Source organism: Blennius ocellaris (genome assembly GCF_963422515.1).
Source record: "Blennius ocellaris genome assembly, chromosome: 9".
NCBI lineage: Eukaryota > Metazoa > Chordata > Actinopteri > Blenniiformes > Blenniidae > Blennius > Blennius ocellaris.
In genome coordinates this window covers 24,488,516-24,506,209 of record NC_137658.1, presented here as the reverse complement: position 1 = coordinate 24,506,209, position 17,694 = coordinate 24,488,516, and the positions used below count along the sequence as shown (strand labels likewise).

The following is a 17,694-nucleotide window of genomic DNA, read 5'->3' as shown; positions in this document are numbered from 1 at the left end:
ATTGTCATTTTATGAGTGTCTCTGAGGGTGTGTCAACATCTTCCTGGTAGGGTCTGTTTGACACTAATCCTGGTGCGATTGCTGCATTAGTGACGAAGTGTGAACGTTGCTATTTGAGCCCTCGTGCAGACCAAACAAGTCCATCCGAAAAACCGGTTCCGTCGACAAACAAGCTATCACGAGGCGTGACGGGTTCCACAAGCGGATCGTTATCAATGAGGACAATAGAGGAGGCTCTGCTGCCGTTTTCACACATTTATTCATTTTCTATGCGGTTGGCGATAGGCTGTTTTAATGCACGTGGCCCAGGACGCAGGATTGTTGAGAAGGGCACAACACAACACAACAGCTGCACAGAAAAGTTTAGTTTCTGTCTTCTAGTGAAATATCAGGGCCAGACGGTGATCAGCACTCTTGACTCAAGGATTCTCCAATGTCCGCGGGGCGCACACGATCGTGGCCATGCTCCACTCTGGCCTCACTTCCACACACGTTTCATAACGGAACGATCCCAGAAATATCTCCACTTCTGCTGTCCGGCGTTCTCCACCTTCCCTCAACTACTTTATGTTTCACTTCAGGATTTCTGTTTTATCTCGCGGACACTCGCAGACATTGGCAGCATGAAGAAGCCTTCACAGCAAGAAAGTTGGAGTCCAGGTTGGACTTGTGGGGCCAATGAGTGTATAGATCCTGTTTAGACGACGACCTGAAACGATCATAAATGATCTCAAGTTGAATATAATCACAGAAATGTATACAAATTTTACAAGCATGTTTAACTAAATGAAGTTAAACATGCTTGTAAAATGCTTGAAAACGTACTGTTTTCAGACCGTGAAGCGCAGTGGCTTACAGTTAATTCGTGATATACTGTATAATGTACAGACGTGAAACTTATCAGCTTCAAACCCTCCTGGGAAAGTGAATAACCTCATACTGTATCATTCAGAAAGAAAACTGCTGCTCTTCCGATCCAGTGGACTTGCAAACCCACTCCCTCTGCTCCACTTTGTGCAGTTTTATGATTATTCAATGAGCCAATCATGTATCTGAATGGATGTTATGAGATTTAGTTTTAAAACCTTTATCAGCTGACTTCACATAATGTCTTAATGCGTAGACTTCTCGGTACTACACAGAAAACTTGTCCTCCTTTTCGGTGCTAAAATTAGTTTCAACTGAAAAAGGCATTACGTCACAACAAGCTACAGGTTAATGGTGAACCGAGGCAGAATGACTGGTCTGAGTCACATGTTTGTGAGACGGGCAGCATGAGAGCAGCATGAGGTTACAGGTGGAATTTCCCTCGTCTCTCCTTTCTCTCTGACGTCACGTCCAGCGGCGGTTCAGTGCTGCTGCCTGGCAATCAAACATGTCGGACGAGGTGATATTCAGGTGTCACAAGCACGCTGTAGTTAATTTCAGGAACTTCACAGAGAGCAGTTCCCCTGAAAGCCCTCAATAGACTACAGACCCCTTCAGGTCTGGGTTGTTTTTTCATACATTGTGAATAAAGGGAAGTTCACCAGTTTTATTTCTCCTTTTACAGGTTGGTTCCTGGATTCTTGCAAGTCATCTGAGGCTTCAGCCACCTCACTCATGTTTGTTTAGTCAAAGCACTTGAACATTGCCATCTTGTGGTTATTTGTAAGGCACCATATTAAACATATTTGCACCAGAAGAAAGCATGACTAATACAGCTGATGGCCTCAGGAAGAGTTGGCCCTTAAACCCTTTTTGAGTGTGGCTCATTATTGACTGCATGTGTCGACATTAAAGCAGGACCGTATTTTCTCCTATAAACCGACAAGAACATTGACCAGTTTTTTTTTTTTTTTTTTGAAGATCATCACACATGCCCAGCTATAAAAAAAATAAAAAATAAAGCCACTGTATTCCCCGTGTGTTGCAAGGCCACTCTGAAAGCTTTTGTGAAACTGGAGTGCTGCTTTCTAAATAGGATAAAAGCCCACTTCTTCTTTTTGTGTAGTCAAATCAATACCCAGAAGCCCATTAAGGCGGACGGGTACATCTTGGGCAAGAAGAAGTATCTGATGTCTGACAAGCCCTTCATCACTGAGGGGAGCAACAACAGCTCTGCATTGTTGTCCTCGATCACCATCACACTCCTCAGCTGCTCAGACTGCTGACCTCACCGTCACAGGATCAGAAGGCTACCGGGAAACTGCTTGAGCCTCGACCACAACCTCTCTATCTGTAGCCTGGGAAATCACAACATCTGACCTGTTTGGTATTAAACCTTCAGGGGAGGTGTGTGTGTGTGTGTGGGGGGGGGGGGGGGGGGGGGGGGGGGGGGTAATGTGTGGGCAGCAGCATGGCTGCTCCAACAACAAGGGTACATGCCCGAAACAAACAGGGCGACTCCACTCTGGAGTATTTGTGGAAAGTCTTGTTCTGGATAATTGCTTTCAGAGGTTTTAAGTTTCCAATTATCCAGCAGCCTCAGCCAGTGGTCCCATCCTGGGAAGATTTGAAGGGGAGGAAAGGGGGGAGGGAGTGTAGATAAAGACTTGGTGGGCCCAGCTGGTCCTGTCTCTAGTGGGGCTAACAGAAAGAGGGAAAAAAAAAAAAAAAAAAAAAGCATGTAATGCTTGTCTTCCCTCTGCGTCACAGCCGCCGGCTCAGACCCAGACCTCCAGTCCCATGATACAAGCATCTCGGCCCAAAAATGTAAACATCTGGCAAACATTTACTCACCACAGGATCGAATTGATCAACAGTTTAAAAACACATATCTGTCGAGCTCCACAGAGCTATATTTGTAAATCAGGCAAGTCACTACCCATTTGTTTATCTGTCCTCAGAGAGTGCTCCACGAGTATTTGAGGCTCCCTCCCACAGCAACTCCCTCCTACTTCAGTCAATATTTTCAGAGTGAGGCTGCTTTAATAAAGTGGGTGGGACACTGTGCGTCACCGGTGGCTCCAATAGTTTTTACTTTTTTTCATCCCAAATATGGCTGCAACTGGGCCTGCAAAATTACAAATAAAAATGGAAACTGAGCAGTTTTTTTCCCCCAGAAAAAAATCTTTTCATTTAACTGCACAACCCCAAAACTAAAGCTGTATTAAAATGAAGATTGCTAATATATCAGCGTTATATGAACGGGATCATAACAATTAAATGTGATTAATTAAAAAGAATGACTGAAACAAACACCCAAGTGGGAATGGATTTAAATGGTTTAAAATATACGTCCAAACTGTATAAATGAAACCAAAAAAAAGCAAATGTTTACTGTGTGACAAGCCAAGAGTTATTGTTTGACATCAGAAATAACCCAAGTGTAACTTTATCATTGTCAGAGACATTAGATGTGGTTATACTGAAGACACTACACCCACACACACACCCACACACACACAGTCACATGCCAGCTGACTGACACAAAGGAGGGTCACAGAAATCTGTGTGTGCAGTAGTGTATGGAAATCAGAGCCTGCAGGTCGTGTGTCCCTGCCAGAGGCTTGTACTCGCATCATGAGTTCACTTTTCTTCAGTCTGGAAAACTTTCCCATGCAGACAAAATACAAAAAAGGTCCAAGCTTTGCCAAGTGCTTATTTTTAACAGGTCTGATTGTTGCATGTACAAGTTGAGAAAAGAGGAGGATCGTAGATGTATCCCCCCCCCCTACACGACCTCACACTGGACGAGTAGAGAACCAGAAAGAGAGGAACTCACCCTGGGAGAAACTGTCATCCGCACAGATTATAATCCCTGGGAGTGAAACGGTGAAACACCCGGTTGTCAGTGTGAGACTAACGGGCTGTGGAGCTGCATGTTCACGGCTCGGTCCCCGGTCAGCTCTCCGTCCCCCTCCCGCCGCTGCCTTCGTGTGTCTCCTGACACAAGGTCGCGGTTTTTCTCCGGCAGGGGCTGATGCGTGGGGAATTCCTAGCAGTCACATTTTCCTTGGGAGTAATTGGCCCGGCACCAAAGTTTTGTCTGTCGGCTGGTGGCTGGTGGTAGAAAAGCGAGCAGAGGACGGGGGCAGAGCTTTCACGAGTGAGGATGAGGATGGTCAACTAAAAAAAAAGAAAAAAAAACAACGTCCTGGAAAAAGTTGCTAAGAGGCATTTTATCTACGCAGCACTCAAACACATGACATTTTAATCAATGTCAACTATATGCTTTTGTACTCTGCCACTTTGCGCAGTAAAGCGTTTAAAAAAAACAACAAACTAGTATTAAAGCGCTTCATAAACCGTAACCGAGTCACAGGTGTGACTTTAAAAGCAAATTAATTACCTTCCACAAACACGATGCATTCAAATTCAAACACCACTCGAAGAAGGAATGGACAAGAGAAATTCTCGGGGACGTTGAGGTTTGTTTTGAGTCGAGTTTGCTCCTCTGCCCACCGTTAGAACTCCGGATAATCATTTGCGAGATGAAGGTGGAAATGGGCATCTTCCGGGAACGTCCAAGCCCCAGTGAGATGACAGCGGTTGACGATAACTCCTCTCCGGGCGGGGTTTATAATTGATTTCCGTGAAATTCGGAATTCTACTACGGCTTAAAATAAAATGTGATCCCTCTGAAAAGAAAATAGAGTGGATTTAAAATGATTCGTTGATAACAAATACCACAAATGTTTTTGGAGAAATAGAAAAAAGGAGACGTTCCCATACCGGGAGTCGAACCCGGGCCGCCTGGGTGAAAACCAGGAATCCTAACCGCTAGACCATATGGGACACATTTGCCGACAGAGCTTCTCTTAATAGATATCCTCAACTCGTAGTTTGCTGTTCATTTCTGTATTATGTTCTGTTTCATATCATGTTGCAATGTGGTTCCTAAGAATATATTGCAGGGATAGTGTTACGTTTAAAGCAGTCATAATAAATTCCAGATTATAGCCTATGCGGTGTCTTACTTTTGATAGCTTGGCCCCATCTAGTGGTCTTTTAGTGGTACTGCATATGTGTGGTACAAATTCTGTAAGTCTCGGCTCATACCTGGAGTGATTAATGATGTGTCAGTCAGATTATTTGATAAATTAAAAATGGCCGAACACAGAAAGAAAAGACAGGAGTCCATCATAAATAAACAGACCGTTTTCTGAGTTCCAACAAACTAAATATGGGCGCAACATATGACGCAATTGTCACTGGAATAATCTAAGTGAAGGAATGGGGTCATACAAGTGATAATAAAACATATCTTGCTCTATTAGTGTGGCCCAGAAATCATACTGCAATCACAATAGATGCGTGTGATATTATCACATTCATTTGTATAGTTATTGTGTCAAGGTAGATATACAGTTTACCAGTTGAAGGCGGCCGATGTTGACACCCCCTCTCTTGTGTGATTGGTATCGTCCGCAGACTCAGAAAGGCAGCCGAATATTTTACAAGCTGGCAGCAATCGCTGGCTAGCTGGCTAGCAGTTTAAGTAGCATCTTGTAGAAAATCGCCTCTCCTTATATATTAGGTTTGTGCCTATATTCCGAGGATTTAGGTTTTCGCGTACACAGGATGTCAACTCCAGCAAGACGGCGTTTAATGAGAGATTTTAAACGGTAAGCGAGAAGGAAAACAAACAACAGAAGTGTCTGGAGCTAACGTTAGCAGCCGGGGGCTAGCTCTTTTAGCATTAGCGGTAGTCTAACCCAAAACACCATGTTAAAATTATATTATTATTAATCTCCATAATAAATAAACGTAGGTTGGCAATGGCCGTGGGTTTGTCGTCTGTGAGTATCCCTGCCGTTCTTATTGTCTAATAAATGAGCTACTGATTAACGATACATCCAGGACGCTGACATCAGCGTTAGCAGCCGGTAGTAGTAGCGTTACAATCGTCACTTTATCAGAAGAATCCACTGAAGACTCCCTCGTTTTTTTGTGTGTGTTTTTTCAAATTGTTATTCTACGTAACACAGCCAAGTCGTCTCGATCCGTTTCTGAGTAAATACGTTGTTCTATTCGTCTTCTTTTGGGGATGGAACTCTGAACTGGTGATCGGCTCTGCGGCCAGATGGCCCGTCACAGCCAGAAGAAACGTTTGGCTAAAATGTCCACAGTCCAAATACACACTGATCAAAGCTGCTCCCATCCCGGGCCTACGTCGATCACCGTCTAAGCCCGAGGATCAACAGCCACCTGTCATGCAGCCTCTGAAAACCTGTAGACGGTCAGGCCGGCCACATGCTTCCTGATCCTGGATCTACAGTATCTTCCAGTTGAGGGGGTCACGCATCCAATCTATGTGAAAAGAAAATCCCTTCATCCTGATCCCCAAACCAACACTGGGCAAAAATAAGAATCAATAATTAGAGATGTGATTGAAATGAACCGGTAATGGAGGGATTGCTTGTCCACTTATTTGTAACAATATTAAGATGGAACAATCCGTTCCATCCATAGATGTAGTGATGGTTACAGTGTGACACCTCTTATCAACAGTCATATAGTTTGTTGCTGTCATGACATAGTTACTTCTATCTATTATGTGAATGCTTTAATTTGCATGAAAGTTGGATTAATTGTGTGACCCCACCTTCATTCAGCATGTATGGTCTTCATCCCAACATAATGCCTTTGTAAATAGCCTTGTATTTAATCACTGTGCTGATGAAACATGGCCTCTGGCTGAAACATGTCCATCATTCATTTTTGCCCAGTGAACAGGAGAGTATTGATCTCTGAGCACTGGTGCCGTTGCCATACACTTTGTGATCTTACTGAGCCTGCAGAGCAGATAACGCCATAGTTCCTTGTCATTTGATAACAGTCTTTACAACACTCATGCAGGTTCATAAAATTGCATCACAAAACCAGAGAAGAAATTGCCATGTGAATATTGTTTGTGACATGTTAATACTGTCTACACCAGTATCATATTCGACTCCCACTTTTCCTATTTTAATGACCTGCCCTGCTGACCACCATTAATAATGCAGCGCATCCAGACACTGTATTGACGTTAAACCTTTTTGTGGCAGGCTGCAAGAGGATCCTCCAGCTGGAGTCAGCGGGGCTCCTTCAGAAAATAATATCATGGTGTGGAACGCTGTCATTTTTGGGTAAGTAAAAAGCTGTAAATCTAAAAAAAAAAAAAAAAATGTGTACATTAGTTTATCACACAGAGATGAACAAACCTGCTTGTGACTTCTCTCTCCAGACCGGAGGGAACGCCTTTTGAAGATGGTAAGTTGACAAGAACCCTGGAGTTTTTTTATGATGGCTCTCAGCTGGTCGTGGACCTCGACTACATTGATTGGTGCTCGTCAAGAAACTGATCATGTCACATGATGTGGTTTTACACAGTAACTTATTCCTAAAAACAGGACCAAAAATGATTCACCCACTTAATCTACTCCTTCACTGACCTCTTCAGCAGCTTTAAACCAAATGAGCTGTTGGAAATAGTTTTCTGGTTATTTATTAACTGGAACTCACAACTTGTCAGTTTCTGGGTTTTTGTCTCTCATTTGTATTTTTCACATTTATTGAATTATCCTCATGTTTTTTTTTTGTTTTTTTTTACAGGAACCTTCAAGCTTACCATTGAATTCACAGAGGAATACCCTAATAAACCGCCAACAGTGCGATTTGTCTCCAAAATGTTTCATCCAAATGGTTTGTACTGATAATTTAAGTGTTGGATTTAGGTTTTTGATAGTATTTAAGAAGCAGATAATTCAAGCCTTGTTGATTTTGTGTTTCAGTGTATGCAGATGGCAGCATATGCTTAGATATACTTCAGAATCGTTGGAGTCCAACCTATGATGTCTCTTCAATCTTAACTTCAATACAGGTAACTAACATTCCCTCAATCACATTGAAGCACAACGAAAAGGATCCAGTTTGTTGACGGCACATCAACTTGGTCAACATGTGTTTGATTACTGGCACGACCATAGAGTGACTCAGATGATGCCATGAGTCTATTGGAAACCTAACCCACTGGCGTTCTCTGGTGTGTGTTTAAAGTCTTTACTGGATGAGCCAAACCCAAACAGTCCAGCCAACAGCCAAGCAGCCCAGCTCTACCAGGAAAACAAGCGGGAGTACGAGAAGAGGGTTTCCGCTATTGTTGAACAAAGCTGGCGTGACTGTTGACCCTCGTTATTGTGGGAGTATGAACAGTGTCCAGCCCGGATCCACGACACCACCGATCAAGAAAACATCTTATCTCACAGAAATACAAAAAAATGACACATCTTTAAGAAAAAGAAAAAAAAGAAAGAAAAAAATAATAAAAAAGTCCTTCAGTATATTTGTCCCCTAACTGTCGCTAAGTTTGTATGCTGTTGTGTTGTGGCATTCACTCCTGCCGAACGCTATTGTTGGGCAATAGCGTATGTTTGTTGAAAGTTAATGTACCTTGTTATATCTGGGTTACTTGCTTAATGTCCTCAATTTTTTTTTTTTTTTTTTTTTCCTCGGCAACAGCCAGTCTCAGCTGCCACCACTCTGCCTGTTCACTCACACATGGAGTAAAGTGGCTGGACCAGGCGGTGACACTTAATTCGATGTGTTTGCTGTGTGGTTTGCTGTGTAGGTGCCGGCACTTCATATTTAGGGGGAAAAAACCAAAAAGCTATTTGTGGGTGTTTCTCCTGTTTCAGTGGGTTTACTCCTGTTTGGTTTTGTTTGTTAATGCCGATTGAGGAAAGCCTTTCAGATGGATAAAAACTAAATATCCATGGCATGGACATCCATACCTCTTTAACAAATCAACCCTTTGGGAAGAAGGTCATTTTGCCGTTTTATAAATCCATGCCTTCGATTTAAAAGACAATAATAGACATGCAAGTCTCTTTGCAACACACAAACAAGACATTTATGACCTTTTCCAGGCACTTAACCTGCAGAGTTTCATAATGCTGACATTTAAAGGCCGTGTGAGGACATTTCTATGCTATTTTACAATCTTGGAAATCAGCTGCCATTAAAGAAAAAAAGAAAAGAAAAGCTGGTTCCACCGTTGAAGAGGATAGTTGTCTGTTTTCAGATTAGCGAACTTTGCACTGATAACCCATGTAACAAACTGTACATTTTCTTGTAAATAAAATAAATATACATCACTTTTGTCCATTGCTTTGCGAGCCAAGACAGAAAATGGGGAATCACATTGTGCCGGGTGATAGTCGTGTGTTTTAATTTGTCATTACAGCTGTGAAAACAAGCAGACATTTACTGTACTCACATAAACCAAACACATCTGACATGTAACAAAGATCACAGCTTTACACTTTCCTATGTGAGGAGGTTCTTATCACAGACGCAGCTTGTTTGCAGGATTCTCTCCGGGTGTTTGAGACATTGCAGGTATTGCTGGATTACAGAGAAATTGTTACAGTGCGGTCGGGATGAGCTCCGAGCTACAGTTTTAACGTGAATGACTTCCCAATCCTCGTCTTTTAGAGTCGAACGTTCTACAACATCCATGAAACAAGCAGAGAAGACGGCTGCGTAAATCTACCAGGTTTCTTCAATAGTCACAAATGAACAAAAAGAGGATTTTTGATGAGAGAAAATTCAAACTGGAAGTTTCATTCTGCCACTCGGAAGAAAGACGTTCAGTATCTTGTAATAAAGTCAGGTTGACTCAACTGATTCAAAGACTTCTGATGACGTGTGAGGTATGAGAAATGAAGAAAATTGCTACAATTGGATAGAAAAGTAAAAATACTGAATCTGAAGGAAAAACAGATCAAATGTAAATTTTAGAATAAAAAAATAATCAACTCTTTGATACACGTTATGTTTATAGGATTCAAACTAATAGTCTCCAGACTTGGTAATCCTAATTTGAACAAAGCTGGTACAGAAAGTGGATGAAAGGAAATTCATAGTCAAACTGAGAATGTATATGAAAATGATACAGCATATAAACACTTTCTATTCCTTTGTAATCAAAGCTGTTGAAAAAAAGCAATTCTTATCAAAAGTCATGCCGTATTAATAGTTTACCTTCTGTTCTTTTCTGTCATTACAAGAGTTCCCCCTGGGAATAACAGGCCATTTCTATTGCGTTTGTAAAACAGCTTGATATTTTTTGTCTACAACCAAGTCCTTCAGTCCCTCCTTTTATATGTGATGGAGAAAATGTGTGATAAAGTGCCTTCTCAAGAATTCTCAAGCCTTCAATACCATTGATGTTACTTTGGAAGAAAAGTAGAAGTTAATACGAAATACACAAAAAAAAAGTCAACAATTTTGATGTAAAACGTCATATCTGTGACATAGTAAGTCATGAACATGAACTATGAAGTGACATTATAGAATATAAAGAAACTATGAGCAAAAGCACTGAGAAGATTATGACTTGGAGATGGTTTTAATTCCACACTGAAATATTTAAAGGATCGACAGTCAAAAAAAATGAAATACTTCTTAATGATGACTCAAGCATTTTTATTATGAGATACTGAATCGCTTTTTTCCCCCCAACCAAGTGGTGGAAACAGCTTCTTTACATATTCTCTTTCAAACTGAAAAAAACAAATCATTGGAGCATCATCAGAACGCGACACCACGAACCACTGAGTGTCAGTTTTCAGCCTGGAAGTGAAACAAAAGGACGTGGAATGGCATGAAACCAAAAACAAAAGAAGACACATTGAACGGATCTCTGGCAGCGCCTCCTAAAGCTGAAGTCCATCTCATGGCGAAGGAATGCAGAAACCACAAGTGATACCTGAAAGATTCTCATTTAATAATGTGAATTGCAACTCACACTCGTAAAACATCGTCATTATGCTGGAGGATGATTTGCTTTGAAGTCCAAGCCAAGGAGTTTTCCCGTTTTGTTTTGTTTTTTTTAAATCTGCATGCAAATTAGTGCGATGCCTGAGGTTTCACAAGCTCGTATCGTCCCACCTGTCCTTCCTGTAAAAGCTGGCCGATGAGCTGGTCTTTGTGGACTTTCCGACTGACGATGAGGAACCGCTGACGGCCCTGTCCGTACGACTTGCTCCTCAGCCCGTACTTCTGGGAGATCTGGTGGATCTGCTTGCGTTCGTCGTTGGTGAGGTCGGTGGAGAAGCGGAGGTCGTCCTGGCGGTCCGAGCTGGCGTAGTTACGAATGATGTCCTCGATGTCGCGCTTGCTGAGCTGATTGCCAGCTTTGTCCGTGTCCATGCCCAGGCCCTCTCGTGAGAACTGCTCCTTCACTCTGATTGGCTCCGCAATGCCCTCGCCGTCTCGGCCCAGGCCGCCTCCTTTCCAACCCATCTTCCGGAGCAGCTGGTTTCCGATGTTATCCTCTTTGATCTCCTGCCTCATGGCCTCCTCCCCGGAGCGAGCCAGGATCTGAGAGCGAGATATGGCGTCGGCATGGCCTTCCTTCCTGAGGTTGGATTTGACCACAGCCTGCGTCTGTCTTAATGTGGCCAAGGCCTCCACTGCTGCAATATGCTTCACCAATTTCTTTGGACCAATTCCTGCGGCGACGAACTGCCCTTCCAAGTAAACCTCGCACCGCCAGCGTCGATCGGGCAGAAACGTGAACTTGTAGTCAGCAGAGACTTTATTAAACTGAGCCGTGTCATTAATGATACAGATGGCATTGTCGGAGTTTTCCAGGATCACCAGCTCACTCAGATGCTTCTTTTTGCCGCCCTGCTGCCCAAACCGTCCGCCAGAGTCAAACTGATTGTTTCCCCTGGAATATTGGGACTGTTGCTGCTGCTGCTGCTGTCGTTGAGCCTGATTCAGGCGAAGTTTGGCCACTGCTTCCTGAGCCGCTGCGTGCTTTGAGCTCTTTTTAGTGCCGGTCGCCTGCGCCACCAGCTCATCCTGCAGGAAGACACTGCAGAGCCACGCTGCGTCATTGGGGAGCTGATCGAACTTGTAGTCTATCTTCATGCGGTTGAAGGCGGCGGAGTTGTTCAGGATGCAGATGGCATCGTGAGCGTTGTCCATGACCACGAACTCAGTCCAGTGCTTGCGCTTGTCGGGCTCGTACTGGCCCTTGGAGCTCGGAGTGGGCTTGTCCTCTGGGTTGCGCAGCGCGGGGAGGAACGCCGGCGTGGGGCCGTGCATCTGGCACACGACAATGTCGCTGACTATCAAGTGCCTGTATTTACGCTGCACCACACGAACCTCGACTGTCTTCAGGAAGAGTTTCACAGCCTGCTCAGAGGCCCGGTCCCTCGCTCCGTTTTTACTGCCGGAGTATCCGGTGGCCAGATACACCCCCTGACACCTCAGCTCACAGGCGTAGCCGTCTGTTGGCACTTTTCTGTTCTTCGGTAGGTCGGCCGAAGGGATATCCTTCAGGTTGACATAAATATACTCGGGGTTAGTTTTGCAGGCCTGTATGCTGCGGCTCAACATGAAATTATAGTTTGGCGAGTCGCTCCCGGTCATGATCACAGGGTCCCTGAATGCAACAGCCAGCGCAGACGCTACATTGGCAATCAGCCGCTGCTTCTCATCTACCGTTGACTGAGGTATGGACTGAGGCTGGGACGAATGCGCCAGCTGGGACACGTTGGGACTGCTCCTGCCCGGGCTGTTGTAGACTCTGTTGAACGGCCTGCTGGACGCCGGCCTGTCCTGATGCCCGTAGCCAAAACCCTGACGACCTGAATCCCAGCCTCCTGATCTGCTACCTGCCCCATATCCATTATACTTGTGGGGCTGAGAGTAAGAGTCTGAGTTTCTGGAGGCGCTATGGGATTCATATTTAGCTGCGTAGTCCTGCTGTGTTTTTGCCATGAAGTTTGAAGATGAACCTCGAGCCCCATAACCCAAGCCGCTCGCGCTTCCTGAAGACGTAGCCCTGTCTCGGTCTCTGTGGGAAGCCCAAGAGTCAGAAGTGTACGACGGCACTCGGTCAAAACTAGGCCTCAAGGATGAGGAGCCCTGCGTTCTGCTGGTGCTCCCGTATGCGGAGTGTTCATAGTCCAGCTGTCTCCCGCCGTAAGAATCCCCCCTCCTGCGATCCTTATCGTTCTCCTTCTCATCGGTGCCCGTTCCTCCACTGCTTCCACCACTGACAAAGTGCACAGGCTCAAATCGAGGTCTGGAACCAAATTTTGTCACCGGCATTTTCCTCATGGGCTCGTCTCCTGCAAAACCGCACAAGAATCACACAAGTTCACGATCATTATAAAGGAAGAAAACGCACAAGCTTGATGGGGAATCTTAGGAATACAATCAAATCATCTTTTTATAGCAGGTGTTATAAAGGCAAGTATGGAAATGTGACAGTGATCCCTCAATAACACGGTCATCCACATTCACTTCTCCTTACGCGGTAAAATCAGAAACCTCAACATATTTGTCATTTATTTGTTTTGTTCACTTCCTACAGGGCAGCAATAAATCACAGTGAGCCTCCCTGGGAAGATTTTGAAAAACATAGACCTGAAGTGGTGCATTCTAATGTATTGTGGACTACTAAAGACTACATTCTGACGCGTGATAAAGGGTGGGACCAGTTGATGTTGAACGAACCAAACAACAAATATGTTATGGAAGAAACACTTATTCAAAAGCACATAACTAAACCAATATAAAGATGTACACACACACACACACACACACACACACACACACACACACACACACACACACACACACACACACACACACACACACACACACACACACACACACACACACACACACACACACACACACACACACACACACACACACACACACACACACACACACAGTAGAACCTCTGGTGAGCGGACCCACTAAGAGTAGACACAACTTAATGCTTTCCGCATCATGTGTCTGCAGACTGTGAGCTACTCCATGATTTCATCCATACTGCACTCCTGGTTCACTTCCATGAGCGTTCCATAACATAACATAGCGATCCCAAAACTATCTTCACTTCTGCTGCCTGGCGTTCTCCACCTTTCCTAAAGTACTTTATGTTTCACTTCAGGAGTTGTGAGCCGCCTGGATCCTTATTTGCTTTTAAATTGTGATTGTTGAGACGGGGAGACAGAAGATCTCCTCACACAAGCGCCCAGTAGCTCTGACTTCTTCGAAACTTCTTTGTGTTCGAGGTTCTACTGTACACATATTCTAGACGGCTTTGAGCAAGCTGAGCACTATGAATGGAACTCGATGTGGGGGGGGGGGGGTGTGTGTCAGCAAATCAAACTTTTCCATCATGTTGATTTGTATTTTCAAATCAACGGGGACATAATTGAGTCTCTGTAACTTAACACAGAGGAGCAAAGGGACTGTTGCAACCTGAAACCTAGAATCACCTCTGACTCGTGTTACAGCAGCCGGCATGTTGCTGTGAACCAGGGCTTTCCAAACTCAGTCCTGGAGGGCCGGCGTCCTGAATGCTTTCGGCTCTCCCTGCTTCAGCAGCCCTGAATCTAATGATGATGTCATCACCAAAGTTGAGAAAAAGCCCAATAACGAGCCCCCCATTGCAATCAGGTGTGCTGCAACTGGGAGGAGCTAAACTCTGCAGGACGCCGGCCCTCCAGGACCGAGGCTGGACACCTCTGATGTAAACCAATAAATCTATCCACTGAGCAACAGAATTATATGCCACAACATTAGTTGTCCAGATTTGATTGTGCTACACTTAACAAGCACAGAATTGTGTACACAGCTTCACATGCAGGCCGACCAGCTCAGACATTTTATACACATTTCCTTTTCTCCAGAACGACATTCAAAGATGTTGAGGCTCGAGGTTGAGCGTGACGTCAAGTTCTTAATAAAAGTTTTTCATGTGAACATTAAATTACACATTCAAAAAAGTCATTTAGATTTTAAAGACACCACAGTGAACATGACTGGAAAATGACTATATAAAGCTACTAACTGGAATACAGCAGTGTCAACAACAATGGACATATAAATGTAACTTTGGGGAACACAGACACGGATCAAAACTCACTGCCATCAGAAGAAGTAGGTCTCTTTTTTGCTTCAAAAGTAGGAGTCGGGTCAAAGGAGGGCATTTCGCCAGTGTCGGTCCCTTCTGCCATCACCAGCGCCGTCCAAATCAGATCCAGGCCATACCTGTTATTGAGGCCAGAGTCAGTCATTGGGCAGATGCATGTTAAACAGACAGGTGACAAATACAAGAGAAAACAAACGGAAAACAAAGTGCAGAGATGAAAACATTTGCCTCCAAAAAGTGATTAAAATGACAGAAATGTAGAAGTTGATCTCAAAGCAATATGAAGTTTCACACATATTTATACTGAAGACTGGACTACGTCCCATCAGCATTGTTGTGCTTTGTTTTCATTACAAAACCAGATGTGTAACAGGTGCATTAGTCATTGTTCTTTTTCAGGAACCATAATATTCAGATACTTTTACAAATACATTCTACATACTCTGCCCAAGCCTAAAAGCTAGTTTTCTTGTAATTGCTATCACTTCTCTTTACAAGAAAGCCACTCATATATTTATTGCATTATTTTATTGTTCCGTCTTTATTATAATTTTGTAAATGCAAAATAATTTGTTGCAATTACCAGCTTTGAAACATGTAAATAAGTAATGATTGTTGTAGTTATTTGTATCAACAGAATAGAAATTATTTGATTGTAAAGAAACACCTTAAAAAAAAAAAAAAAGTACAAAAATAGTAGAACATCTGTGGATGCAAAGTTATTGTGTAGCAAGTCTGACATGTTTTATGAGAAGCACATCTGTTTATCTGTGTATGAAATACACCCCACAAGAAGATTTTCACTTATTTTGAATGGGGCTACAAACGTTCACTATTAATTATCAGACTGGTTGGTAAAACCAATAAAATAAACACATTGAGCAGTGGTTTTAGAAGCTTCAATGAACATATTAAAATTGTTGATTCATATTTTTGGTTTTCTGGAGTTCATCATACAACCTTGTCTAACACGGCTACCAAAAAAAAAAAATCACTATAACAATGGTGTTTTACAGTGGAGCTTCTAGATATAAATACTTGGTGGGACAAAATTTCATCTCAGGTCAAGTGATAGCACTGAATTCCAAAGTAAAGTGGGCACACGACCTTTTAACCACAACATTATAACAACCAGACTTGGAGATAGCCTATCCCCAAAAAAAAGAAATGCAATTAAAAAAAAGTCAATGATGGGAATCAAACCATGTCATGCAGTTTCAAAGGTAGAAGTTCTCCCACTTGACCACCAGTAAAGCTGCAAAGTTAAGAGATTATTCGAAACTGTTGGTCACCGCCTCACTCAGTTTACGACGAGTTGCCTTCAGTTCCTCCGCTAAAGTAAGAGTTTCAACGTCGCACTGGAAAATAATCGACCCAATTAATTTTGATTCGTAACTGTTTGTTCACTCCTGCTGGTCACAAGCTGGTATTTCTGACCACTCAGCGGCGCCTGAATCAGCGCTGGCCAATCAGGTCTGAGCATCTAAATGACCTACTCAGCATCACAATCATGTGAACTGAATGAATGGAGCCACAGCCTGAGAATGAACACTAACCCTTTACTGCATGCAATACACACTGCATGGTGAGGGAGGGGCTAGCCCCACTCGTACACCCTCCACGTGGATCAGGAGAAAACAGCCTGAAACATCAAGAGGAGACCGACAACCAGGGAGTACTGTCATCACACAGTATGTCTGTGTTACTTAGAAAGTTTTACTCACAGGCGAGAATATTGTAGATAAACTTAAAGAATGAATAGCATACTTTGCGTGCAGTCCGTTCTGATGGTGACAACGAGTCGCCCCTGGTGTTTTATTAATGAAACTGAACTGTATTATATCTAATTTAACTGCACAGGCTGCGTTTTTCTTTTTCTAACATTTACCATCCTGTATCTCCTCATGTGTTATTTTCACCATTATATTTTGGAGCTCATCTGAATCAACAGGAAAATACATAAAACTTACTAAACTATTGAGGCCAGGGGGGCTAAAAACAATCCTAAAACACCAAATCTCAGTAAAAGTAAAACAAGCAGCCACTGGAGCTCCGCACCGTGTTATTCATTCAACACTGCATTGGAAGCACCAACATGTGGACCGGATGAGTTACAGCACCGAGTCGTCTGCAGGATCCCGGCCTCTTCCAGCGGCCCGAACACGAAGTGTTAAGCCTGGATATGACTTCGGTGAAGCCCACAGGTTTAATCCCGAGTGTGTGTGATGTTGTAAAATAGCTGGATGTTGAAGCGGCAGCACGCTCTGACTCAGTGACGCAGTAGGCCGTTAGAGCCATCTCACACCCGCTGAACACCACACTTATTCATCTTCCCCGGGCTCTGCAGTGAGCTCTGCTGGGCTTTTTACCTTCAGGCGTAGCCCGTGGTCGGTGCCGTGTCTGTGTACTCCAGCTGATCGGCTTCTTTTCACCAACACACGGTTGTTATTATCGTGTTAGCCTCCCAGCAGCTAGCTATGCTAGCGCAGCTGCAGTTGAGCGGCGGCGACACTCCGCGCGCAAACTTTATAAAGTTCACAGAGTCGCCAACAAACAGGCGCGGTAGAGTCCCTCCGAGGGGACAGGGGGAGACCGGTGGTCTGAGCAGGCTGTGTGGACCCGGCTGGGAGCTATAGACGGTCATTGAGGAAGCAGGATGCGTCCATTTTCTGCTCCGGACAGAAGAATCATGGCGTCTGTCACCGCACAGACCCACAATGCACCGCGAGTGTTGCCAGATCAGATTGACAGTTTCCAGCCCAATCACATCTTAGGACCCGCCCAATCCGATGTAAACCAGCCCAAACCACGAAGTTGCC

General features: G+C 43.8%; 3 protein-coding genes across 6 annotated transcripts in view; 1 reads left to right on the top strand and 2 right to left on the bottom strand.

Annotated features, from left to right (window-relative positions):
- The window catches only part of elf1 (E74-like ETS transcription factor 1), a 40,969-nt gene extending 36,606 nt beyond the window's left edge, over positions 1–4,363 (bottom strand). For all 4 annotated transcript variants that reach the window (XM_080502155.1, XM_080502157.1, XM_080502158.1 and 1 more), the window contains exon 1: positions 3,707–4,363. The gene's annotated coding sequence lies outside the window, so the exon portion shown is untranslated. The remainder of the gene's footprint in view (positions 1–3,706) is intronic.
- Positions 4,364–5,383: 1,020 nt separating this feature from the next.
- Positions 5,384–8,397, top strand: LOC308134963 (ubiquitin-conjugating enzyme E2 A). Its single transcript, XM_080502826.1, has 6 exons — positions 5,384–5,549; positions 6,975–7,055; positions 7,154–7,179; positions 7,522–7,611; positions 7,701–7,789; positions 7,966–8,397. Exons 1-6 carry the CDS (start codon positions 5,506–5,508, stop codon positions 8,092–8,094), a joined length of 459 nt encoding a protein of 152 aa, XP_080358952.1. The 5' UTR covers positions 5,384–5,505; the 3' UTR covers positions 8,095–8,397.
- An 828-nt stretch (positions 8,398–9,225) lies between these two features.
- On the bottom strand, positions 9,226–17,540 carry nkrf (NFKB repressing factor). The gene is made up of 3 exons (XM_080501905.1): positions 17,245–17,540; positions 14,870–14,994; positions 9,226–13,055 (listed from the first exon to the last, which is right to left on the bottom strand). The coding sequence occupies exons 2-3, from the start codon at positions 14,958–14,960 to the stop codon at positions 10,819–10,821; spliced, it is 2,328 nt and encodes a 775-aa protein (XP_080358031.1). The 5' UTR covers positions 14,961–14,994; positions 17,245–17,540; the 3' UTR covers positions 9,226–10,818.
- Between the last annotated feature and the right edge of the window lie 154 nt (positions 17,541–17,694).

Coding starts and splice junctions, on each gene's coding strand:
- LOC308134963 (XM_080502826.1), top strand. CDS start 5,506: ATGTCAACTCCAGCAAGACGGCGTTTAATGAGAGATTTTAAACG. Junction 5,550..6,974: donor TTAATGAGAGATTTTAAACG/GTAAGCGAGAAG, acceptor TTTTTGTGGCAG/GCTGCAAGAGGATCCTCCAG. Junction 7,056..7,153: donor TGGAACGCTGTCATTTTTGG/GTAAGTAAAAAG, acceptor TTCTCTCTCCAG/ACCGGAGGGAACGCCTTTTG.
- nkrf (XM_080501905.1), bottom strand. CDS start 14,960: ATGGCAGAAGGGACCGACACTGGCGAAATGCCCTCCTTTGACCCGACT. Junction 13,056..14,869: donor ACCTACTTCTTCTGATGGCA/GTGAGTTTTGAT, acceptor GCGGTTTTGCAG/GAGACGAGCCCATGAGGAAA.